Source organism: Lissotriton vulgaris, chromosome 3_2 (assembly GCF_964263255.1).
Source record: "Lissotriton vulgaris chromosome 3_2, aLisVul1.2, whole genome shotgun sequence".
Taxonomy (NCBI): domain Eukaryota; kingdom Metazoa; phylum Chordata; class Amphibia; order Caudata; family Salamandridae; genus Lissotriton; species Lissotriton vulgaris.
In genome coordinates, this window is record NC_141690.1 from 228,279,510 (window position 1) to 228,305,481 (window position 25,972).

Here is a 25,972-nt window from a genome sequence, read left to right on the forward strand (position 1 = left end):
AAAGATTAGCGAATAATAGAGACCTTACATTCCAAAGAGCTGATAAAGGCGGTGCACTAGTTCTAATGGACACAACTTTCTACACACAAAAAGGAGATGAACACGTTCAGGATGCTGGCACATACACCAGACTTGAGCAAGACCCTACCATGAACATGGTACAGCATTTAGATAACATTCTAGACAAAGCTGAGGAACTCAACTGGATTGACAACTCAACGAAACGTTACCTACAGCAACCCTATCCACGCAGACCCAAAATATACTTTCTTCCGAAAGTCCACAAGAGCCTAGAAAACCCCCCCTTCAGGCCAATCGTTTCAGGTTGCTCCTCGATCTTTGAAAATCTCGGCATCTTCATAGATGCACACATGCAACCGTTCATGCAAAAATGGATCACATACATAGAGGATACGTCAGACTTTTTGAGAAGCCTAACTGAAGTCACAAAAATGAACGACGAGAATTGGACACTATGCTCGATTGATGTAACCTCGCTTTACACATCAATTCCCCACAAACAAGGGTTAGAAGCGATGGAATGGGCATTACTAAGATCTGAAATACCGGATGAACTGAAATATCTCTTACTACAACTGCTCGAATTCTGTCTCTTAAACAGCTACTTTGTATGGAAAGAAAGCTTCTACATTCAACAAACAGGCACGGCCATGGGATTTCCAGGAGCCTGCGTCTACGCGAATATCTTTATGGCGAAGTTCGAGCTAGACTTCATACTAGAAGATCCCACATGGCAAGCTGGATTAGTTTATTTTAAGCGCTATATTGATGATATTTTCATCATATGGAGACACACACCTGCAGAACTGTCACGGAATATCAAGAGTTTGAACCTGGCTAATCCACGGATACAATTCACCCACAGCATCAGTGACACAGCATTACCTTTTCTGGACGTTCTTGTTGAACTCCAAAATGGATCGATTCAAACCAAACTTTTTAAAAAAGAAACAGACAGAAATACGGCACTGCTCTACGAGAGCTTTCATCCAACCAATCTCATAAATAATCTCCCAATTTCTCAATTCATGAGAATTAAAAGAATATCATCTAACGAGAAGGATTGTGAGAAAAGCCTTGAACAACAAAGACAGAGATATTTGGACAGGGGTTACCCCGAAAAGTTGCTAGAAGGTCACATGGAAAAAGTAAAAAATATGCCTAGAAAGAATCTACTGCAAAAAAAGACCAAAACAGACAATCAAAGGACGGTATTTGTGTCTAAATACTCATCTGTGTCAAAAGACATACAAAGGATAATTTCCAAAAGATGGGAAATCATTACAGCTGAAAAAGATTTCACAACACTCTTTCACGACAAACCACTGTTCGCATATAAAAGATCACAAAACTTAAAAGAACTACTGAACAAGGTTACCGACGACGACATGGCATCAAAAAGATTGTATAAAGGAACCCAGAAATGTTACAACTGTAAAAATTGTAACAATGTAATTCCAGGAGATATTTTGTTGCATCCACGAACGGGAGAAAAGATAAAACTGAGGCACACAACCAACTGCAACTCAGAACACGTGGTTTACTCTATAAAATGCCCATGCGGACTGTTATATGTTGGTAAAACAGACAGAAAACTTAAGATCAGATTGACGGAACACAAAAGCCGTATCCGCAACAAGAATCTAACTGCTCCCCTTGCCAAACATTGGAATGAAGCTGGACACTCTATCGCCCAACTAAGATTCCAAGTCATTGAAATGGTCCCCCAAAAATTGGGTACTGATAACGCTAAAACACTAATTCAGAGAGAAACATTCTGGATCCGCAGGCTTCAAACCCTCACCCCAAACGGATTGAATGACAAGCTAGATCTCATATGTTTTCTATAGGTATTCCAAACCGCAAACCTCCTTGCAATACCCACTTTTCAACCTAACATTGTATCTTATTGATACTCATTCACTACCTCATCCCTAGTTTCACATTAATGTGCACCTGAACACTTTAGCTTCATCTTTACTTTTCTTTCTACCACTCCACATAGGCATATCCCTTCATAAGATAAGGCCATTAAAGAAACATAATATATTTTATTTGTAGAATGTAAATAGGCAGGCATGCTTACAGATTTTTGATATTTCCACAATGCTCGCAGCGAATTATAAGGTGTATATATGCTATAGGTAAAAGATTTGCTTGGTTGTAATTACTTGATCTCTTCATGTGTTTTATACCTTTCATTCATCTCAAACTTTTCGCATCCTCCTTTTTCATTTAACCTATCCTATTCACTTTACACTTAGGATTTGCATCAATATACACCACTCTAAGATGGCGCCCACTGCCATCTACAATCTTGCACATATCACTGATCAGATTAATCAGGATTTCTACCAGCAGCGCACTAGTAGCGCGCCCTTCACTATTTTGTGTAAATAATTAATGCCCCACTATGTGCCAGACCCGTCGGGATTCAACCCCTTACAAATACGCGATCATTTAAACTTAGGAAAGACTAGTCGCTTTATCTAAACGCGGAGTCGGGATCACCAGAGTCCGTTTTCTATAGCTACGTGCATAATAGCATTTCGAATAAAGGAAGGACTGACTGCCCTCGCGTCTTCACTCGAAGAAACGCCGATACGTGAAAGCTTAACACCCAGCTCCGGTAAGACTCTTCCCTGAACCGCCAAACCGAGCGTTTCAGCAACCGTTAGTTTTATTAAATCACACGCTAGCCAGCACTCGTTTAAAACATTGTGTTTATTTGTCTTCTTTGGCAGATTCCTTACACTAACGTCTTGAGCACTTGTCGAGTCTGATGCTTACCGAGTAGGACTCTCAGGTAAACTTTGCCACTTTTGGCACGTTTACTTACTGCAACCTCCGCTAGTTCTCAGTATTGACTAGTATTTCACTTGTTTTCAAACAGGCTCATTGCTTACAAGTCGGCATTCACAAGGTGAGGGTCCTCATGTATTTTTTAAACATACACCCAGTTTAGCATTGTACATTGAAGACGTTCTAAACCTTCCACGTTCTTCTTTTTCCTTTATTCCCATAGACTCCATCATTACATGTATACAGGTAACCTCATGCTTTATGCAATGATCTTGCACACATTTATAGTTTAACAAAACCCACATGTTTAAACCCAGTTCTCTTTATTATGCAGATTTATATCACCCACCTAATTCGGAGAATCATCCAATATTTCACCTAGTTTGCGGTAAGACGAATACATTATATAGAGACTCTGCCATACTTGTGACAGTGCATCAACAGTAAAGAGATTCCTTATTCTTTTCTTTTTCTTTCCTTTTTTACACACAGACCCCTGACGAAGGGGCTTCGCGCCCCGAAATGCATTGGGTGAACATTGAATGTATTGATATCTTGATGTATAATTTATGTTTGAAGACAACAATGTATCTGTTGGCTAATGAACATGCGCTAGAACAAATGTAACATGAATATGAATGTTATGTTGACCAATGATGATTGACTGATGAAAATGAAATAAATGCACTAACGTTCAAACTCAATCAAGTAGTGCGTACTGGTGTCCTGGTTCTTAACCAGGCCTAATTTACCTTATATTCCATAGTTTGCAGGCTACATACCAGCACAGCACACATACCGGATTAACGTTCCACCACATTAGCATAAAGAGTGCAGTCACCCTCCCAAATCCACTAAAAGTAAAGTGTGCCATACTGCGATTGCTACAATAGTTAATTTTGGATGCGTTAACAATTGATGTGTGCACTGATGGCTGGTGGTGTGTGTGCCTGTAGAAATTGTACACTGATGGCTGGTGGTGTGTGTGCCTGGTGGAAGCGTGCACTGACGGCTGGTGGTGTGTGTGTGCCTGGTGGAAGTGTGCACTGCCGGATGGTGGTGTGTGTGCCTGGTGGAAGCGTACACTGACGGCTGGTGGTGTGTGCCTGGTGAAAGTGTGCGCCGACGGCTGGTGGTGTGTGTGTGCCTGGTGGAAGCGTGCACTGACGGCTGGTGGTGTGAGCCTGGTGGAAGCGTGCACTGACTGCTGGTGGTGTTTCTGCCCGGTGAAAGCGTGCACTGATGGCTGGTGGTGTTTCTGCCCAGTGAAAGCGTGCACTGACTGATGGTGTCTGTGAAAGTGTGCACTGACGGTGTGGTTGTGTGTGTGGTTGTATGTGTGAAACATGTCTATAGTGTAAAAAAGAAGTCCTCCAGGACAGTGCTCTTCAATTTATACTATGGGTGTGACTATTGATAGACTAAAAATCAATACTTTAAACGTAAAATAGAGAAGACTCTCGTGTTGGATTCTTTTTTTAATCTGATTTCATTGACCAGGTGTGGTAAATTATTTCGCTGCTCTCAAGTCAGCTGCTGTTTAAGTTACTTTGTGGAAAAATGCCTATGAAATAATGTCGGCTTTGAGAAAAGTGCAAAAACGATGTCATAAGAAAACAAGCACTGGCGTTGCCAATAGGTTTCGCATTTGGAAAGTTGGAGCTATTGGTTTTGTAAATGACATTTTATATATCGTTATTGACATTGTCAATAACAATATATAAATATAAAATGTCATTTACAAAACCAATAGCTCCAACTTTCCAAATGCGAAACCTATTGGCAACACCATTGCTTGTTTTAGTTAAATATTAACTTTCAACTGAAAAATAAAGATCACAGACTTATGAACCCCACCTTTATCAACGACTTCCACTCTCTATCCTTTAGTAAGCAACCTGGTGGAGGTGACATTGTTTGTTTCTCTATGTTTCACTGAAATGATACCAACTCGTTTGGAGTATTGACTTGGCACGTGGCTGTGTTGACATAGTAACCTACTTCACCAGGTGTGGGTGATTTTGGCAGCTTTACAATACTTGATGCCCTTTTACCTCTGTCTGCGGGAGGGGGTGGGGTCTTCTATTACCCCTACTTCTGTTTCATTCACCTTCCACACTCATCCTGCTTCAATCTTTCAGTTACACCCAACATTAGTCTGTTAACCACCACCAGCCAAATAAGTCTGGGCCTGATATGGGGGTTGGTGGACGGGTCAGTCAGTTTTCTGTTACTAAAACTAAGTCTTCGGAAAGTCACACATCTGCTGCTGACATTTCTTGTGAACTTCAGAATACAAACGGAAACCTGGTAAGGTCAACTGAGCTTTCCATCATTTCAAGGTCAGTAAATCGAGTGCCATTGCATTTTTAAATTGTAGCACCTGTAGTTTAAGTGCTTTGAAATGGCAGAAGTGCGGTATCAAACGCTAAGTAAAGACAAGCTATTGTAATGAAAAGCATTATGAGGGGAAATTATTGCTTACAGTAACACATGAGCATATATGTGAATGAATGAAACACACAATTAAATATATGGAGCACAAATATATGGATGAGACACGGAAAACGACATGGTGTAGTAAATGAACGAATGAATATATGAAACGTGGAAAAAGACTCAGAGATTGCCACTCCCTGATTGAAAGAATAAATATGAGATGGAACAAAGAAATGTTCTGAGATTTGTAACAGCTGATATATAAATGCGGTAGATTTGTGCGATTCATCACAAATTAATGGGTGAATTAAAACACCAACAGGGGGTCACAGATTGCTGGTAAATTACATTTATGAATGCATTTACTAATTTGCAGACCCTGCAGACAGAAAAATAAATGAAACGGTAAAAGAGTATCCTGAAGTGATGATAGTGGAATAAAATGGATAGAATAAAATGGATGGAATTCTGAAAATGGTACTTGCTAGTGTCAGATTAATGAATGAAACATAAATGAGTGAGCGGGTGAATTAATTCTTGTATCTTTTATGTCCTAATTATACTTGACTTCACTTAACGAATGAATGAATGAGTGAGTAAATGAATGAATGAATGAATGGACATATTAAACATTGATAGTGGGACAGTTGTCTGACAGACAAATCATTAACAAACACGAATGAGCTCACAGGACACTGAGTGGCACAGTGATGTATGCCTAGACGGATGACTGAAAACACTAGACGAAGGTATGTACAGATTGGTGCATTAAGGACTGAAACAGGAAATGATGCAACATTAAAGAGAGATAGATGAATGTAATATTGTATGAGGCAAAGAGGATCTTGATGGAAAACAAATGAGGTATTTAAGATGAGCAATGCTTGCTGATAGATGAATTAACGGATGAATAAACGGTATGAATTAACGAAATTCTGAAAGCGTTGCAGGGATTTCCTGGACAGTTCATGTGTAAAAAAAATGCTTCTGGCCAATGAACCATTCTGACCAATGCACAAATGAATAAACAAGTGAACTAAAGTCTGAAAACAGTGCATTGGTTCATTCATTCATTCGTTCAGTAAACACACTGGCCAGCAATCAGCATGCTCGTTCATTCGTTCTTTCATTCACTGGCCAGCAGTGTGTGTGCTAGCTTATTCATTCATTCAATGCTCTTGTCAGCAAGATATCGTTAGTTCATTCATTCATTCTTTCATCCACTCATCCAACCATACACTGGCCAGCAATGTGTGTGCTAGTTCATTAATCCATTCATTTTTCAGCAATGTGCGCGTATTTATTCATTCATTCATTCGTTGATTAATTCATTCATCGATGCTCTGAGCAAAATGCGCGTCTCTTTCAGTGTTTTTACACATTTTTTTTCGAATACATACAAACAGCTGGGGGTGGGGTTGTGTTATTGCATGCATGAATGAATGTATGAATGAACTGAGGAGGGTGAGAATGCTGAAAATAGAATGAGTGAGTAAATGAACCACCGGGTGTAGGCTGATGACTGATTGGGACTGGCAAACCCACGCGCTCATTAAATAAGTCGACCTTGGAAATGTACCGGGCAGCCCAGACCTTAGCGCAGGTGCTCTGGGTGACTAATCTCTTGCACCTACTCCCTACAATGTGTTTATTGTTTCCAAAGGACATTGGCTTTATCATGTGTTATTAGCCAGTCGAAAGTCGCAGGCACTGCCGGGCATATGGCCTGAAGCCAAGGGAATCCACCAAATACAACATACCTGAACGTGACACACTTTGACTAACAAGCTCATACGTCATACAGTTACATTTTAAGAGAATAACACCCTAAAGTGGTAAACGCGAAAGTCCCTAAGTGCAAACAGATTGTCCTTGGGTGAGGCGCCAAGTGTCTGTCTGCTTCGTGGGAGAGTTAAAATGGCGCTTCACAAATGGCAAGGTGTGTGAAGAGGCACTTTATTACCTGTGCTAACTCACTTATCTCCGCCTGGCTGCACTCGCTGGCCTGCCCTTTTATCTTGTGTTTTTGTGCGGTTCCCTTCATGCCAGCGGCGCTTAGCTGTTGGCCTTCCCCTGAGGTGAGATTTATCACAGCGCGAGCCTGACACCAGGGCTCCTCTGTCTGCGCCATATCCTGCTGAGTAACGCTGGCTTCACATCCCTACATGGCTAAGAATTTGTTTAGAACCCCCCACTGCCCCCTCCGCCATCTCGGTAAATAACATTCACGCAGCGCTGTTGCAACAAGTGTCTGAGAGACGTGTATGTTTTTTGCCAGTCATCTTGGAGACGTGACTTATAACAAGGTGCACAATGCCCTGTGACCGCAGCTCTGTAGTAATGCTGACTTCAGCATTTTACAGCCATCGCGCGAGATGTTTTATGTGCGCGGAGGGAAGCCGGAGGGGGGCGGGAGAGCCTGGGGCGAGAATGCGAGCGAGGGGAGGCAGGCGGATTAGGAGGGAAGCCGGATGGGGGCGGGAGAGCCTGGGGCGGGAATGCGAGCGAGGGGAGGCAGGCGGATTAGGAGGGAAGCCGGATGGGAGCGGGAGAGCCTGGGGCGGGAATGCGAGCGAGGGGAGGCAGGCGGATTAGGGAGATGCGCGTGCTTGTGTGGTCACGTGACCCACTTTTGTGGTCACGTGACCTCACATGCACTGTGAAGAAACCGCAGTGGTTTCACTAGTCGATCAAGCCCTTGAATTTTCGCCTATTGCATTCGCAAGCGAATGATAATAGGCGAAACCTAAAAATACCAGGTAAATGTAATTTCCCTCCAGGGTGCTCCACTGCGCAGTTGACCTTGTAATTCTGACACGGCTGGTAACACTTGTTAACGACCCAGTCAGCATTACCAGGCCACTGATTATGAGGAACTTAGACTAACTGAGACACTTACCCTGCTGACAGTGACAGCACATCTCCAGGAACGTATTCAGACTGTTATACTACGGTCTGCGATACGAACCTCGGCCCAGAAAGCGAACAATGCTGTAATACCACACTAATGACAAATTATACGCTATCTAATTGCCAAATAACAATAATAATAACATACACCACTACGAAAAAAAATATTTATGCAATATGCGCTAGGTATAAAAAGAGGCAAAGAAGGTAATTTAGGTCACATGATTTGGCTACAGAGTACAGACAGGAAGAGTGCGAGCTGTACTGAGTTCTGTTCCCTCCTCACAGTTGGACATCACTGTACAGTTTTGGGCATGAGTAACACTGTGCCTGATTGCAAGATTATTGCTGTTCTTCATCCGGGCGTTAGTCTTAAGCCTCAAACTTGATCTCCCCAGGGCCTTAATTATAGCGCTGGAACAATCATTTTGTCTACTGCGGGTCGCCTCGGTGCTTGGAAAAGATGGGCTTTCATGTTTATTTCGAGTGCAATTGAGCCTGTCCTATCCTGTCTGATTGCAAAACATGCCGAAATGCACAGTACCAACAAATTCAGTTTTATGTAAACGGCGAGGAATTGCCTGGGTGGCTGTTTATGCTGCAGTTCTCGAAGGATGCTGCGTCAGGGCTTAATTGGTGCTGGTGGTTGCAAGTGTTGGGCACCGGCTCTCAGTTTCGGGGCGCATAATATCTATTTTATCATCAGACTGTTTCCCAGAGAAAGATAGAAAAGGCAGCAAATGAGAGACAAAGGGACAAGAAAGGGAAGAAAAATAACATGCAAGGTGAGACAAACATACAGAAAGTGTAGGCGTGTGGAAGAAAGAGGCATGACGTCGATTCGGGACCAGGCAGGCCCAATATTCAGCATACTGGGCATTTGGCAGCACCGAGGGCGGCCTCTTAAAAAAAGAAAAAAAACGTTGTGCCTCAGCACTTGAAAAAAAAATGATGTACAAATTAAACAACAACGCTGTCTAATGAACATTACTGCTGACTTCTCCAAAATCAGTCTCAAGCTAAGATTTCACACTGCGTGTCCAACATAACAGACCCATTCAGTGGGGGTACGTGTAGAAGATTTTGCTTTGTTACACCACTTTACCAGGAGCAGGTGTGACCTTGTGACGCAGTTCCCTTTCGAGTCAACATTCCATGTCTGGTGCAAACCCGACTCAACAGGAAGGGGTAACCTTTTGTTCATGAGCGCTATGTGTGATACTGGCTAACTCAAACCTCGGGGGATGAACAGTATTGTAGGGGCTGAATTTGTGTGTTCTTGAATGCACCCAACATAAAGCTAGTAATTATTTCATCAATGATTGATTGAACAAGGAAGCATCCTCGAGATTACAAAGAGTGAGTCCGTTTCCAAACATCGCCACTTCCAAAGAGACGAGTGGTGAAGCGTAAGAGCGAACTTAGCATCTACCAAGTTTTGTGTGCTTGCGTCGCGTTCTGTATGGAAAACAGCGGGTCCCGTTCTGTTTATTTATTTTACGGTGTGTTCTTGCTTCCCGCAACGCTTGATTGGTCTTTGTTGTGAGAAGTGCATCTGCTTAAGGCCGTGCGAGTTAAGCACTCCCTATTGCCATCCGTCGCGACTTGCAAGACACAAGATTATGTCTGAGGTGGTAATCTCGACTTCTCATCCTTCCGATGCTGATAATTGGAGTCCCATTTAATTCTGCAATCTTACCTTGATGCGTGCATTGTCTTAGCCATGGGAAGGTTTCAAATGCATTTTAAAAACAGGCAACAGCATTGCAAGCTTTCCTTACCTTACGTGAACCGAGCTGGTATAGTGTGTGTATCACACCTGTATACTTCTTCATACTCACAATATAGAACAAGTTCTGCCGCCGAGTAGTGGGGGCAGGGTTAGGGGGTGTTATCCGAGTCCGGAGACGCATTGCTGACGAGCTTACTAAAGCCATTGCAGACAATGGCTGTGACCGAACACTGTAGGAGACACGCGCTGTGAAAGTGAGGGCGAACGCGAGAAGAGACGTGCGTGTTCACAGCGCATGTCTCCTAAAGCGCGCGCGTTCACAGCGTGTGTCTCCTAAAGCGCGCGGTCACAGTCATTGTCTGCAATGGGTTTATTAAGCTCGTGCACTTCTCCTGTCCCACTTCGCTACTTACACAGCGACAATAAGTATCGCTGGCGGCAGCGCTTCGCGCTGAGACGCCAGCGAGACCTAAAAAAGTAGTGGTCGAAAAGTCTGGAGTGGAAGGATAAACGTCAGCCCATCAGAACCATGGCAAAGTGGTTAATATCCAGGGAAGGGACAAACACAAGAAGAGAAAGACAAGCCAACTAATAAGAAGCAATCAAATGAGAGTGACAATGGTAAGCAATGGCTGAGCTTTAACCCAACTAAGTTCTGGATAACCCCACAATCGGTCTCTCGCAACTATCCAGCTTGCACTACCTGGGAGGCGAGACCTAAAAAGTAATACGCTGCAATTCATATAAGCAGCTATAATCTAGAGGTGGGACAAATACAAGGAGAGGAAGGAAAGCAACTGAAAAAGAAACAAACAAATGACAGGATGGTTTTATAGTCACTATCCGGTCTTCGACAAGAGATAGCCAAACGTTCTCTGTATACAGGACCTAAAAATCTATTGACAGAGAAGATTATCACTTCCCAAAATCTCAATTAGAAAATGTCACTGTCCAAGAGCCGACCATGATTGTACCCTTAGACACAACCATGGCATTTGATACTATTGAATGGCCTTACCTCTGGGCAGTATTGGCAAAGATGGGATTTGGCTCAAACTATACCCAATGGATACAAACTCTTGTATAATGAGCCCACGGCACAAGTGGTGGTCAATAACAAAAAGTCAGCTACGTTCACGCTCAGCCGTGGGACCCGCCAGGGGTGCCCGCTTTCGCCTCTCCTGTTTGCCCTAGCCATAGAACCATTTGCAGCATGGATCCAGAGGGATCCAATTATACGAGGACTACGTTGGTCCCCAGATTGGGAAGATCCCATATTACTTTATGCGGACGACATATTACTTTATCTTGCCTCGCCCAAGAAATCCTTGGTGGCTGTTTTAGATATCCTGGTAATATGCTGTAGATTTTGGGGATTTTCCGTCAACTGGGGAAAGTCAATTTTGCATGTCCTCAATTATCATAGCGAGCTTTAAGTACTTAGGAATATTTGTCTCCCTAGACCCCTCACTCCGATATGCCAGCAATCTCCTCCCGCCTTTACACAAGCTCAGACGAGACATAACCAGCTGGAAGTCACTTCCCCTCTCGCTATAAAGCAAAGCAGCACTCTTTAAAATGATGTCCTTGCCCATTTTCCTTTACACCCTTCAGAACTCCTTGAACCCTGTCCTGATGGCATACTTTAGAAAAATTGAGGGCCTCCACAGGGACTTGCTATGGGACGGAATACCACGCATCGCCCTGAATAAGCAGACGCTATTGGGCGGCACATTTAGCAGCCATTAATCACGGCACCTACTGTCGCCCCGACAACCCTAGATATACCATGGATAGATGGCTCATTCCGGGGGAGAACTATAACAGGGCGCTCTACTCCAAAACTGAGCGATATACATTGACAGGCCCCACCAAACACTCAGTCCACATATGGCATGTTTCCACTAAATTCCTTGGATGGGGACATAAGCTGACTTTAGCGACTCCACTGTGGGAGTCCAAGAAGCTAGGTAACCTATGGAGATTAAAGGGATTCTACAAGTGGGAACTCATCGGGATCTCACGTATCAAAGACATTTGGAGGGAAGAGGATGGCGTGAGGTCCTTTACCACACTACAAAAACAATAGGGAGTTGACCGACACTGAGCGTTTTAGGTACACGCAAGCCCAACACGCACTGCTGTCCCTTCTCCCGAAGGGTTCCACTCCTCCAGAATCTTCGCCGTTGGAGGATAGAATATTAGATGGCCACTTACCCGAAAAAACTTTTTCCCTAATATAAAAGAAATTGATCAATAACATGGTAGATCCCCTTCAATCATTACGGGAGAAATGGGTAAGGGATGACATCGAAATGGATGGTGCAGATTGGAGGGAGGCAATATCTTCCCTGAGAGTAGTAGCAATTCCAGCGCGCCTTCGACTTGTACAGCTCATATATCACAGGATTCAACTTGGTACAAATGGTGAGAACGGCGGGGAGGGGGAGTGCAGGAGGCGATGGGGCCACCTAGGAACATTCATGCCCATCACATGGGAGTGCGCGCACATAAGTTCCTTCTGGCGGAAAATACATGATACACTCAATGTAGTTAGTGCTCACCGTCCACCTTCACCTAGAGGCACAAAGGTGCCTCCTGAATATATGGCAACCTACGGACCTTAATACTCAGACACAAAGGTCACGCTAGGATTCATGCTTGCAAAAACAAATATCGCACAACTATGGGGCGCAACTCAAGGGCCCACGATAGATGACTGGAAGAAAGATCTTGATTGGTGCATGTACAGCACAAACACAGTCTATTTGGCGAGGGACTGCCCCAAAAAATGGTCCTGCATCTGGGGCGAATGGAACAACTATCGAGGGGAGATATGCCAACCGCCACGTAATATTGAACAGGAGGATCCCCTCACCCCGTAACTTACCCTTATGATGCAATGCTGTAATTATCTTTCACATATTGTCTTCGCTGTACACAATCTTGTTGATTCCTCTGTATTGTATACTAGCAGCCCGCCCCAGCGTTGCCTGGGGCAGAAAGGGGCTGGGGGCAGCATTTGATGCTTGCGTGCACTCAGGGCTCCCGCCCGTCCCTCTGTGCACACCCGCTCCCGCTCCGCCCCCCTCCCGCCCGACTCCTCCCGCCCGTCCCTCTGTGCACACCCGCTCCCGCCCCCCTGCCGCCCCGACTCCCTCCTGCTGTGACTCCAATGTGCCTTTAACTAACCTGAGCTGCCGCTCCTTCCCGCGCTCCTCACTTCACCGCCGATCCATGTCCGCCGCTCCTCCTCGTCATCACGCACGTCGCGGCCAGCGCTACGTTGCGGCCAGCGCAGCGTCGCGGCCGGCGCTACTTTCAAGGCACTACTTTTTTTTTAAGTTATATTTTTTAATTTACGTTTTTTTTTAAAAAAATTATAGCCTATGTCCATCTGCACACCCTGACAATTTCTACAATGTATCGGGTGTGTGGATTGGCGCTGTGGTTCCCGAGTTTACCTGGCTCAAAGGTGTGTGTTCTCTCTTTATAATAGTAGTATAGATCTGATGCCGATGTATGTTAATAAAAAGAATTATTTTAAAAAAAAATGTCACTGTGCCCTTCTAATTGTGTCGTCTTTGGTTTAGTACAGATCTCGTATAGAACAAGCAGCAGAAATGCATGCTTCCATCACACAAAATGGGTGCAATACATGTAGCAGTAGTGTAAGCTCTTCTCACAAACCGCAGCAGCAGTCAAGGTTTCCCTCACACGCTTGCACAGGAATCAGCAACAAAGGATTCTCTCACACAACAGAACAAGAGCAGCACAGGTAGCAGTAGAAAGGCAAGCGTCCCTCACACACAGAATAGGTCCTGGAACAAATACATTAGCACAAGAGTAGCACTGCAAGTTTTTCTAAAACACAAATGGGCAAGCAAGAAATCTATTCAAGCTTCCCTTAACCATAAAATACAGCTTAGATTGCTGCACAGCAATCTTGTTTCTCGGCAGAGACCAAGCACAGAATAGGCAGTTTCAATGCATGTTTCCCTCACAAACAGAATAGGTACAGTTTAGCAAGTATCAATACAAGCCTCAATACAAGCCTCACTCAGGTACAGAACAGATCCCAAACGGTCTATAAACATTAGAAATTAATTGCAGACAAATAACTACCTCATATCTGCTTTCACACATCTCTTTACAGATTTGGGAGAGATCTGGAAATGTCCCAAACCATTTTCTCTTCAAATCCCAAATGCTGACCATGAGTCACTTTCAATAGTTCTAGGTGGAGTGGCTGAATACCTAGTTTATTGAATAGTGAGATACTTCCGAGAGTCAGTGTTTTAATGATTAACTTGGCAATGGAATGGTGATGAAAGTGTGTAAATTCATCCTATATAATCATCAGTTAAAACCAATCTCCATGACAGTTCTAAATACAATATTCCACAAACTCAACACTCAGTGTACATTAAGTCCCCAACACTTAAATAATGCCTTGAACACTCGAATGGCAGGTCTGTACATAATACATTTACACAATAATTCTTGCAAACTGGCTGAAAGGTACGCATTATATTTGCTGCCTAGCATTCCAGTTTTTACCCTATAGACCTTAGACTGCACTAGCAGTGCATCACAGAAGCATTTACAAAATCAACCATCTCAGCCAGTTATCAGCTTGACCTAGCTCAAAGAGATTAACAGAGAAGCAAACAATCTCTTCACTAAGTGAATACCATGTTCTTGTGACATCACCAGTCTCCTGCTATAGTACATCCGAGTTCAGTTGTGATGCCATAAGATGGGCTACAAGAAGCAGAACTGAGAACAAGCATTAGAAATGCAATAGGTCTCGCAGCATTAGAGTTAGTGCTTTTAGAATTGTTTATATCTTTTTTGTTTTAAATCTTTTGCATTTTATTTTTTGTAGGCAATGCAAAAGATTTACAAATCAAAAAAGCAATAAGCAAATGTAAAATCTTTAAGTAAAAATCCTGCGAGACCTATTGCACTGTGTGAGGGTGAGGTGTTGAGGGTGAGTGAGGGTGGGGGTGAGTGAGGAGTTGAGTGTGAGTGAGGTGTTGAGGGTGAGTGAGGTGTTGAGGGTGAGTGAGGTGTTGAGGGTGAGTGTTAGTGAGAGTGAGTGAGGGTGAGAGTGTTATTGTGAGTTAGGGTGAGGTGTTGAGGGTGGATGAGGGTGAGGGTGAGGTGTTGAGGATGAGTGAGGATGAGTGAGGGTGTGCATTTGAAGGGGAGGCGTTGAAGGTGAGTGCGGATGATTGATAGTGAGTGTGAGTGAGGTGTTGAGGGTGAGGTGTTGAAGGTGAGGAGTTGAAGGCGAGGCGTTGAGGGTGAGTGAGGGTGAGGGTGAGTGAGGGTGAGTGAGGGTGAGGGTGAGTGAGGGTGAGGGTGAGTGAGGGTGAGTGAGGGTGAGGGTGAGTGAGGGTGAGGGTGAGTGAGGGTGATGTGTCGAGGGTGAGTGAGGGTGAGGCTGAGTTATTGTGAGTAAGTGTGAGGATGAGTGAGGGTGAGAGTTCGAGGGTGAGTGAGGGTGAGTGAGGGTGAGGGGTTGAGGGTGAGTGAGGGTGATGCTGAGGGGTTGAGGGTGAGTGAGGGGTTGAGGGTGAGTGAGGGTGAGGGATTGAGGGTGAGTGAGGGTGAGGGGTTGAGGGTGAGTGATTGAGGATGAGTGAGGGTGAGGGGTTGAGGATGAGGGGTTGAGGGTGAGTGAGGGTGAGGGGTTGAGGGTGAGGGGTTGAGGGTGAGTGAGGGTGAGGGGTTGAGGGTGAGTGAGGGTGAGTGAGGGTGAGGGGTTGAGGGTGAGGGTGAGTGAGTGAAGGTGAAGGGTTGAGGGTGAGTGAGGGTGAGTGAGGGTGAGTGAGGGTGAGTGAGGGTGAGTGAGGGTGGGTGAGGGTGGGTGAGTGAGTGAGGGTGAGTGAGGGTGAGGGGTTGAGGGTGAGGGTGAGTGTGGGTGAGGGTGAGTGAGGATGAGTGAGGGTGAGTGAGGGTGAGGATGAGTGAGGGTGAGGATGAGTGAGGGTGAGTGATGGTGAGGGTGAGTGAGGGTGAGGGTGAGTGAGATCTTGGTCTGGAGGTAGGAGGCAATGGGTTGTTTTGCAAAAAAGCAGTTGAATGTTGACTGGAAGAGCGTGAATCTTAAGTCCAAATATTAAGTACATTCTCGTCGGTCAACAATGAGGATTTACAATTCAATATCCACCATGGGTTACGAGTGGCTTAGATTACAGCTCGGCGACTTTAAAATTCAGTACAAAGTATTAGATGTCCTTTGTCTGCTAAAATGCTAGGATGGACATTAAAATACAGAATCATTCGCTGAGACTGTTACAGAAAGACATTGACTATCACTGGAACAGAAGTTGAGGCACCTCTTTACTTGCTTAAGAATGCGTGACATAATACTAAAGAAACTGTTCAAATTTTTAAAGTACACTGACCTCAATAACACCTTAAACGCAGCCAAGTAGTAACATGCGCTCTTGCTAAGTCCATGTGCAATCTGTAATATACGTATATATTCAGGCCTATGAAATCGAGCTATGGTGAGGGTTTCAACAAATGAAACTATATGTACATCCGACAGTGCAAAATCACTAGAAACTAAGCTAAACAATAAAAAGGACAATACATAATCGGGTAGAATGCGGCAAAACATTACCTTTTAAATTATGTTTTGTTGGTGGAAGGCTAATGAAAAGGCAGTGTATTAAAAAATAATGCAGCATTATAGAGTAATTTGCGAGAAAGGCCATCTATGAGGATATTTACCCCGCACTACTCAAAGGCATGAGCAATTTAATAATATCATGAAAACAACTACACGAGGCATCGGAGTGAGAACAGCCTCTAAAACAAGCTGCATTGTCGAGCCTATGGATATCGAGGCCCTTCGGCAAGGGAGATGCCACAGCCTGCTTCGGTAACTGAAGTCGATGATGCTGGATAAACACAGTGCGCAGCAACGCCTGTCGCCAGCCTATCAAATTACAGGGGAAAAGTGCTGTGTTCATCCTGCTCCTGGGAGGCCAGCATCGGACAGCTCGAAGTTAATATGACATGGAATCACTAATGCAAGGGCTCAAATAAGGATTATGTTCAAAGTACTGGCCCATCAGAAAATCAAAGAAAGAGTAATTCTGAAAACGAACGCCGTAACATCTGCGCACATTCTAGCTTTACCAGCGTTAAGGGCTGACCCCTGCTATGATGCAACCACAGCCAGAAAACTGAAAACAAGGGCGCCTCCTCTGCGCAGGGAACAAACAAAGCAACCCGGCTGGCTGTGGTGAGTCCGTGGACTCTGCTTCAAATCACCATAAAATGCCACGTGTTTTACAACTGAACATCCTTCATTCGAAATGTAGATAGCGAACTATGGTAGACCTTTAAGAGACGCAATGTCACTCTGCTTCTGCCAAGACCCGAAAAGCTAGCATCCCAATTTGTTTTCATTCACACTACCTATCTTAAGCTAGTGGAAATTAAGGAAAACAAGACGGACGGACGGAGGGGAGGGGGGAGGAGAAATGCGACACGAAGGGGAGGGGGCGGAGCGGGTTAAATTATACAAACAACAAGCTGGAGGGAAGAGAGGGGAGGGGGGAGGAGAAATGCGGCAGGCAGGCAGGGGAGGAGAGGAGGAGGGGGGAGGAGAGTAGGGGAGGCACGGGACTGAGTAGTCCGAAAAGAGGGTTTAAACCTCAGCGAAATCAATTTAAAATACAGGGCACTTACGTTTCAAATGGCAGCCCTGCCTTGAAATCGTGCAAATCATAATGCACTCAAGCTGCCAGTGATGACCAAGAAAAGAAACAACAAGCTTCTCAGCAGTGGCCGCAGGCTGCCAGTGGGAGGGAACGAGCGAACATATGGCGAGCGGCGGGAAGGGGAAGGGGCGGAACAGGGGAGGGGGCGGAACGGGGGAGGGGGCGGAGAGGGGACATGCACGCGCCCGTGACTTTTAAGGTCAATGCGCATGCGCATAAGCTTAATGCGCATGCGCATTGACCTTAAAAGTCACGGGCACTGCAAGGAATCGCCACGATTCCTTGCAGTGTGGATAAAGTGTGGATAACTCGCTATAGTCTCGCCTTGCTCGATGCGCATGCGCATCGACAGGCGAGACCTAAAAAGCACCTAGCAGCACCACCTTAATCCGTATTCTACTCATGTGAACACGGAAGGAAATCGCCTGCTATTGTACATCCGAGTTCAGTTGTGATGCCATAAGATGGGCTACAAGAAGCAGAACTGAGAAAAAGAACCTAGCTGTGTAGGAAGGTACCTCCTGACTATGGTTGCCCCCAACTTTTTGCCCTGTGTTTTAGCTGGTTTTTGACATAGTCGACCTGGAGCCCTGCCAATCAGGACCCCAGGCCTACTGCTCTCTCTGTAAAATGGATTCCATGTACCCTAGGTACATTTCCAATTGGTACTGGGCCACCTTATCAGACCCTGTAACTCAGGGCATAGGTGTACCCAGGGCTGCCAGGGGCTGCAGCATGTATTATGCCACCCCTGGCTGGCCTCCTAAATTTGACACAACTGGCTGCATAACAGCTGGGGCAAAGTCGTGTAATCACCCTTTGCTATAGATATAGTATACCTATATCTAACCCTAAAATGGACACACAGATTCCTATCAGTCACTCCTATGGCAGGCCTTAACAATCCTGAAGGCAGAGTGCTTGGAATGGTGTGAGATGGTGCTCTGGCATGAGCTGAGCCTGTCTGCAGCTTGCGGAACCAAGTCCTAATAGCTGTTCCATGATATCGCATACCATATACTCTTAAGTGCATTATAATCCTCGCGGTTAAATGCTATCTTTGGTATTGCTTTATCAAAACATGTCGAGTAAGGTGTCATACGAATTGGAATACTAACCCCTCGCCAATTCTGGCGACGGGGTTAGCATTCCACCCTTCTAGAGGTACACGACATGTATGTGTCTGTGAACCCCGGTTAAAGTTAACTGAAGCCTCAGCTCCACAAAATGGATGCTGCCACCACAGACACGAGTCTGACCTCCTGCTGCTGGGAGTCCTTCCAGCGAGGGAGGCTTGGACAAAGGGTTTCCTGTCCGGGGCGGTGCTAGCACCGTCCCAGACATGGTTTTGTGTATCCTGGGTAGGCAGGGCTTTTCAGGAAGGTGACTGCTGAGTGGCACCCCGGTGCTCACTACGCATAGTCCGGTCAGAACCAGTTCCAGGGGCACACCAGCCCCTGGCCTGGGGGAAGTCCGGCATGGCAGAGGGGTGTAACCACCCCCCTCCTAGTCCCACCCATAGGCAGGACCTAGTCACCGGGTCAGCCCCCTTTTTTAGTATAAAGATGGGAGCGGGCCCCCTGTTAAAATTAGATCATCTTTGGAATCAAGACACGACTTTCTTCGAAAGGACATCAAGATTTCTTCTTCAAGATTCTCCCTTGTGGCTAAGGAGTAGTCACCCTGCATCAAGCGGGCACCATCCTAAGAACACTGCGGTCTGCTGCAAGTCCTTCTTCACGAATCCGACGACCCAGCTCGACGAGACCCGGCTTCCCTGGCACCTCTGACCTCTACTCACCTCTACAGCAAAGCTGAGAACCGTGAGTGCGACGAGACCTCGAGGGACCGACGATCGCCAAGACTGCACGACTTCTTTGTAACAAGCCCACCGAGTCTTCCACTGGTGAGTGCTTTGGGGTCCGAGAAGCCCCAACCCTGAGCCGCTCCAGCACCGAAGATCAGCCCTCCAGCATCTCCACGATCTGCGTGGGTCCCTTCTGCTTTTGCGTGCTCACCGCGCTGTGTGGCTACTAGCCGGCTGGCTTGTGGCCTTCTTCACGACGCCCGACGACATCACTGCTGCTGGTCTGGTTGCTCCAGACTGGCCCTTGCTTCCTTCTTCAAGAGAGGCACCCCGGACCCTCCTGGTCCACTCCAGACGCCATTTTAAGTCCACCGCGTGGGCTTGAATTTGCCAAGGCTTTGTTGCCCAATCCTGGGTCCAGCGACGCCGACAGCTTCATCCATCGTGGGACAGATCGCTCCTCCATCCTGGTCGCCGACAACGCCTCCTGGTCCGTGAGATCTGCGGTCACAGCGTCAACCACTCACCTTGTCGAGGTGGCTACCATCCGGTGCCCTCCTGGTGCCCACTGACTACTGGCTAGTAGTCTCGAACTTGGTCCCCTCTGCTTTCAGGTGTCATCTTCCATCGATCCAGGCTTGGATCCACCGAACTTTCTTCACTGGCCGCCTGCCAGCAACTTCTTTCTTCTAGGCTCCTGGTCCGTCTACGAGGATTCCCGACGTCTTTTGAGTCCTATGCAGCTGCAGCCCCTGGGCTAGGTAACTTCGGCATTTCGGTGCCCCAGCATAGCCTCACTATCCAAGGGTCAGAATCCACTTTCGTTTTCCTCCTACCAGGTCGGGTTCGCCCGAGAACACTAACTTTGCAATTACTAGCTACCATAGACTTTGTCCCGCATCACGCGTGAGAGTGCACACACTGCACCCGAGTCCCCTGGGTCTCCTAGAAGTAATCTAACGATTCTATAGTCAAGTCCTAGCGATTCCAAAGGCTATTAGTACTGTACTTACCTGCTAGTAATTTCGCATTCCACTTTCAGAGTATATGGTTTTCCGTGCCCCTCGGGCATTTGTATATACTGTGCTAACTTAAGTATTTTCGTAAGAGTTTTGTTTTGTGCTTAGTACCCTGTCCTCATAAAGAGTACAGGGCTGTTGTGATTCTTAATAAATATCTTGTTTATTTTCATAACACTTGTGTGGTGTCCTTTCACTGGGTATTCAAGGGGTATATGTGTGGTAAACAGCTGGCTTAACACGCCCTCTCGAGTCTTTAGCCTTAGACTGCTCGTATCCATGCTACTAGGATAGCTGGTCTATAAGGTTGACTTACAACCAATCATCAATAAGGGTTGCTGGACTGATACATAGTGTTCACTAGAATAGTGAGCACTGCATATCAGGCCACCTTCTCACAAGCAGCTCCCCCTTTATCCGTATTCTACTCATGTGAACACATAAGGAAGTATATAATGTGTTACTGCACTACTGTAGATAAGTGCAGGAGGAGTGCATCTACAGTTAAACACAAAGCGATGAAACTGGATATCTGTTGCAGGCCATTTGCATGTCTTTATGACACTCTCAGATCCTTTATTCCTTCCACAGTCCAATATCCGAGCTGACCTGAACTTACATCTGCTAGCTGGCTGGCTGTGAACGGTTGTGGCGGCCCATGGCACTGTTTACAGAGGGCCAGGTTGTGGTCCTTCCTAGGGCAGCTTGGTGTACCTTTTATTTGGAATTGTTTACCATTCCAGATCAAAGTTAAATTTGCATGAAAGCACAATCTAAAAAATTAACAACCTGACAGCAAATTGCAGGTGCCATGCCCTTAAAATAATGATTTTCTTCTTCAATGCAAGAGGAGGGACGTTGAGAAGTCGATGGGAGAGTTTGTTGGGTAAGCAATGGAGTGCGTAGTGGGCGGCCAAAAGCAGCAAGAGGCAAGACAACAAACAGGACGTGGAGAGAAGCACAGGAGAAAGAGCAACACAGAGCACAGTAGTAGGGAATTTGGCATGGTTCTCGATAGAACGCAATAGAGATGGGTCAACATGTAGAGCTAGGGAGTGAGTTGTATGGGTGAACACTGTGGAGAGTGAGCTGTAAATCGCAGGCGTTCTCATTGAGTGCTTGACTTAAAAGAATAAAGTAGTTCCCTAAAAGTGTACAGGGGAAGGACAAAAATTAAGAGATCATGATCCAGGGGAAGGACAGACACAAGATGGACAATGAAAGCCATCAAAAAGCAAGGACATGAATGTGACAACGCCAACCTATGACAACCATTGGTGGGCTTTAAGTTCATGAAAAAACAGCTATACTGTCTTGTAAGCTCGACCTAAAATGTAAATGATTAAGTAAAATATAGTACATTTAATAAACAAAAGAACATCAACATTTTAAAAAATCCAATAAGGTGACCCAAACATATGAGTTTGTTAAAGAATTAACGGAAAATAGAGCCTAAAAGCACAGAGCACCAATGATAGTATATGGCTGCAGTAGACTGGGACCTAGACACAATTTGAGGCTGACCATGAAGGCGCGTGGATCAAATACACCAACCAGGTTCTTCCTGGTCAGGACCTTCTAACTACGTTTTCAAGTCCCAAGCACGAATAGGAGTACAATAACAAGGCCCTCAGAATCTATGGGCACTAAGACATGCAGGGTGTCAGGCAGAGGCCAATAGTATGGTCCGGTTCAGGTCAGGCTGCCACTAATCAGCGTATTACATCCATGAAAAGGCCTCTTATAGGTTGTTATAGGTTGTTGTCTCGCTGTAGCCACACAGGCGGCCAGTCAAGTGACCCCTGGAGTCACCTTCTTTGCCCTGGACAAAAGAGGCAATAGGTCCAGTCTTTCAGGGCTCCTCTCGGGTTACAGACAGCAGGCTCAGTCCTCTTCTGATGATGTGCAGATCTAGAGAGTGCTCTGAAGTGGGTGCCTGAAGATGCCATATTTATGCCTAGGACCAGATAATGGGAGGGAGTGACGCCATGGCACTCTCTAATCAAAGGGGCAAAATTTTGCAGGGACCAACCCTACCCATTTTGCCACATTTCCTGTTTGCTTTGCTGCAACTAGGCCTAAAATGCAATGTGTCAGGAAAATGTCAAAATGGTGAAAGTCTTTGTCCACACTAAACTTGCACTGGAAGTCTGTGTGGGGAGTGTACTATGGTAATCCTAGTGTCCTCCCACATCAAATACTAAAATCTAGTTTGAAACAGGTACGGCACCCAACACAAACCCAAAGACATATGTCTGGTAGGACTTCAGAAACCAGACAAGTGATACATAAGAATTGTCTTTACATTTTGTTCCCTCCCTTCCAAGTTCCAAGTGTTCTCCATGTACATGTGGCTCAACCGACCTATAAAGCAGGATTCGAGGTTGTTGTGTTATAGGATGCCCGCAGCCCCCCTCTGAATATTCAGTGGAGTTCAGAGGAGTCATCTCTGCCAATACAGGTCAGCCTATTGTTTGTTGTTTAAGGGGACATTTCACACTTATTCAAGGCTGCCACAGGCTAAGTACTTCCAAAGGCTTACACTAATTAACCTTCGGAAAGTTCAGGCAGATAAAGATTACCTTTCTATAAATTGCCTTTCTTGATATTGAATTAAACTCTTACTGCACATTTAGATTTGATTGTTAATAGCTATTAAAATAGTGATATCATTAACTTTCTAGCTGGTTCTATTCCTGACATACAGTATTCGCATTTTAATCAGTACGCTGGTATAATCTGTACGCCAGGCCTGCCACAGGGAAAAATACCTGTTTGGGCCACGTCACTGTGGCAGGACATTGTAAAGTTAATTTTCTACATGTACTACTCTTAAATACCATGCACCTTAAATTGCATTCACCTTAAACTGTGGGTTGCAAAGCCTACATAGGGGTGACTCATTAATATTTAAAAGTAAGGTTTTTATCTGTCAAAATGGGTTATTTTAACAGGTGGTGCTGCAGATTTAAACTGCAGCAGTCAGGCTACACAGCGTACATTTGAAACTATGTTTGCACTGTCACTATAGTGGACAGCACAATAGGCACTGCAGTCCACAAGTGGCATTTAACTTTCAGGTCTCGCACGCACTTTTTACGCAATCTACGAGGGACTTAGAAGCACATTAAATTTACCAATCAGGAATGAGCCAATTTACCCACAGTTAAAAGGGAAGCACAGCCAATTTACAAATGGTTAGCAGGGATAAAGTGCACAAAGTTCTAAAGTCAGCAAATACATAGGGTCCAGCAAAATCCAGGGTGATCACACATAGAAGGTACATTTCCTACACTAAGTAAGTGTAAAGTGGCTGTCCTGCTAGACACTCTATATAGTGTTTATACTACACAATTAAGGTGAGATAGGTGCACAATCTGCAAATTAAGCAATCCAAGAGTTTGTAATGAAGGTTTCTAAAATAGCATATGCCTGCCTCTATAAAACGCAATGTATATGGTAGTGATTACTGCATATGGTCTTGTGATGCAGCTACCAGAGCTCCAATCAAGACATTGCTTGCCACTTGTGAAAAAAAATCACAATTGTGCAAAGGATTTCCACCTTTACTATATTAAAAAAGGCAACGCGTTCATGATTTGAGACTCGGAGTGGCTCAGAACTGGTATTTAGTTAAATAAGAATTTGTGTAAAATCATCAACTGCTTTTTAACTAGGCAACTCTTTTTTAATTAATCATAAGGACTAGTTTACATAGCCTGGAAATACTTTTGACGTAGTTTGCTCGTCTGACCACCAACACTTCCTAGCATGACACACAAGACAAAGTTGTCTGAGAAGCAAGTTATTTAATACCGGACTGTGCTGTTCGAAAAAAACGAAGAACCCTCGCTAATAAAATGAGCCTGCAGTTCTCAGCGAGGGGTGGGGGTATTCCGAATGGGTCCAGATGTCATCACACAAGAACTGGTACCGGAACCAGGCTGGTCCTACTATTTTCCAGTACTTCTATGCTCGACTGATTATGAAGCAATTCGCAGTACCAGAAAAGCTGGTATAACAGGTCAATAAGTGGGCATGTTGGTACGTTTTTTTACGGTTGATTTCCCTGATATTACAATTAATATTGCCAGCTGCAAGCATAAATGCACGCAGTCTCCCATACCTTGAAAACCACCTATAAAGATAGTTTTTATGTTCAAAACGACCGCCACGCGTCCCACTTTTTTGGGATGATTGGCTATTGAGGGCCTCTTTCCTTTAGTGCCCAGGCCTATTTGCTGACCCAGTCCATACCTGGAAAATACTGGCCAAGATGCAGGACCCGGTCAGTCAACAGGGTACGCGGAACTGCCCCTTAGTTTGTGAAAGAGTTATCTAGGCTGCTTGCATAGAGTAAATACTGTGTGCGCAGAAGTGCCAGTGAGACATGAACTGTGGCTGAGATCTGAATTAGGCAATTTCAAAGGCTGTCTGCATGTATGGGCGCTTAGAGCGGCCACTCTAGACTTCTACAGCAATGCCATTAGTAGGGCCTGAACTGGCACTGCCAGTGCCCCTTGTTGAAGTACATATGCAGACCAGAAGTGGGGTGATCTCTATAACTGTTGCAAAGGAGTGTTTATATGATTTCAGCTTCACCCAGTGCAAGAGTGTTATTACGAACAGCAGAATGGTCACACACTCTTACCTGATCTCTGCAGCAGCCCCCGCACATCCTTCTTCTCGGGCAGGCCAGAATAGGCCAGTCCCCTGCACTCCAGGATGCTACGCAGCTTCTGGAAGCTGAGGGTGACAGGGTCCACCAGTTGCCCAGCCAGCACGCCCGTCTCGTACCAGGCTACGGCCTCCAGGAAGCGTGCCAGGGCGAAAAGCACCAAGAAATAAAGCAGCAGGAAACAGAGCTTCAGCCACATCCTGCCGGTGGCCGCGGCGGCCCTGGAGTGGGCCGAGGGAACCGGAGCCGGTAGGGGAGCTGAACTGAAACCTGCGGCAAAAGAGTTAGATCTCCGGGGAGGCGCTCACTGAGCGCCGCCCCCGCTCACCATACCAGCGGAGGTTGTCACGGCGGCCCGAGCGCAGCTGTCAACAGCGCTGTCACTGAGGTCCGAGGGCGCTGTCACTATGCTCAAGGGGAGCAGTCACTGTGCTGCTGGGAAGCAGTCACTCGCTCTCTTCTACGACTGCAAAAAAAGCTACTCTTTGTCTCCGTGTTGTTGTCTGTACTCGGTGTTCGGGAAGAACAGAAGTCTAGTCCTTCGTCTATGTTTACTCACGAGGACACAGTTGTTGCCTGGCAGAAAAACGCCAACGGGGAGGCGAGCTTCTGGCACTGTTGATAGTAAAGCAGGACTAGGCTCAGCAGTTCCGCCTACGCGTCCCGCGTTTACGTAGCGAACGTAGCGTCCATCTTGGAATTCACAAAAGAGTATACTTGACACAAGACTGCGCGGATAATCTAATGTTCTTTTAGAAATAATTTCTCTAAAACGTCAAATGTTCTTTTAAAATTAATTTTTGTAAAACGTCATTCTAA

At 45.4% G+C, this 25,972-nt stretch overlaps 1 protein-coding gene across 2 annotated transcripts in view; it reads right to left on the bottom strand.

Annotated features, from left to right (window-relative positions):
- LOC147725568 (charged multivesicular body protein 3) overlaps positions 1–25,724 on the bottom strand; it is a 474,260-nt gene extending 448,536 nt beyond the window's left edge. The window contains exon 1 of one of the 2 annotated variants that reach the window (XM_086964263.1): positions 25,127–25,489. In XM_086964263.1, coding sequence (XP_086820389.1) covers positions 25,127–25,352 — 226 coding nt within the window. In that variant the 5' untranslated portion in view covers positions 25,353–25,489. Of the gene's footprint in view, positions 1–25,126 lie in introns of both variants that reach the window. The other variant, XM_086964261.1, reaches the window with a different exon arrangement.
- Positions 25,725–25,972: the final 248 nt, after the last annotated feature.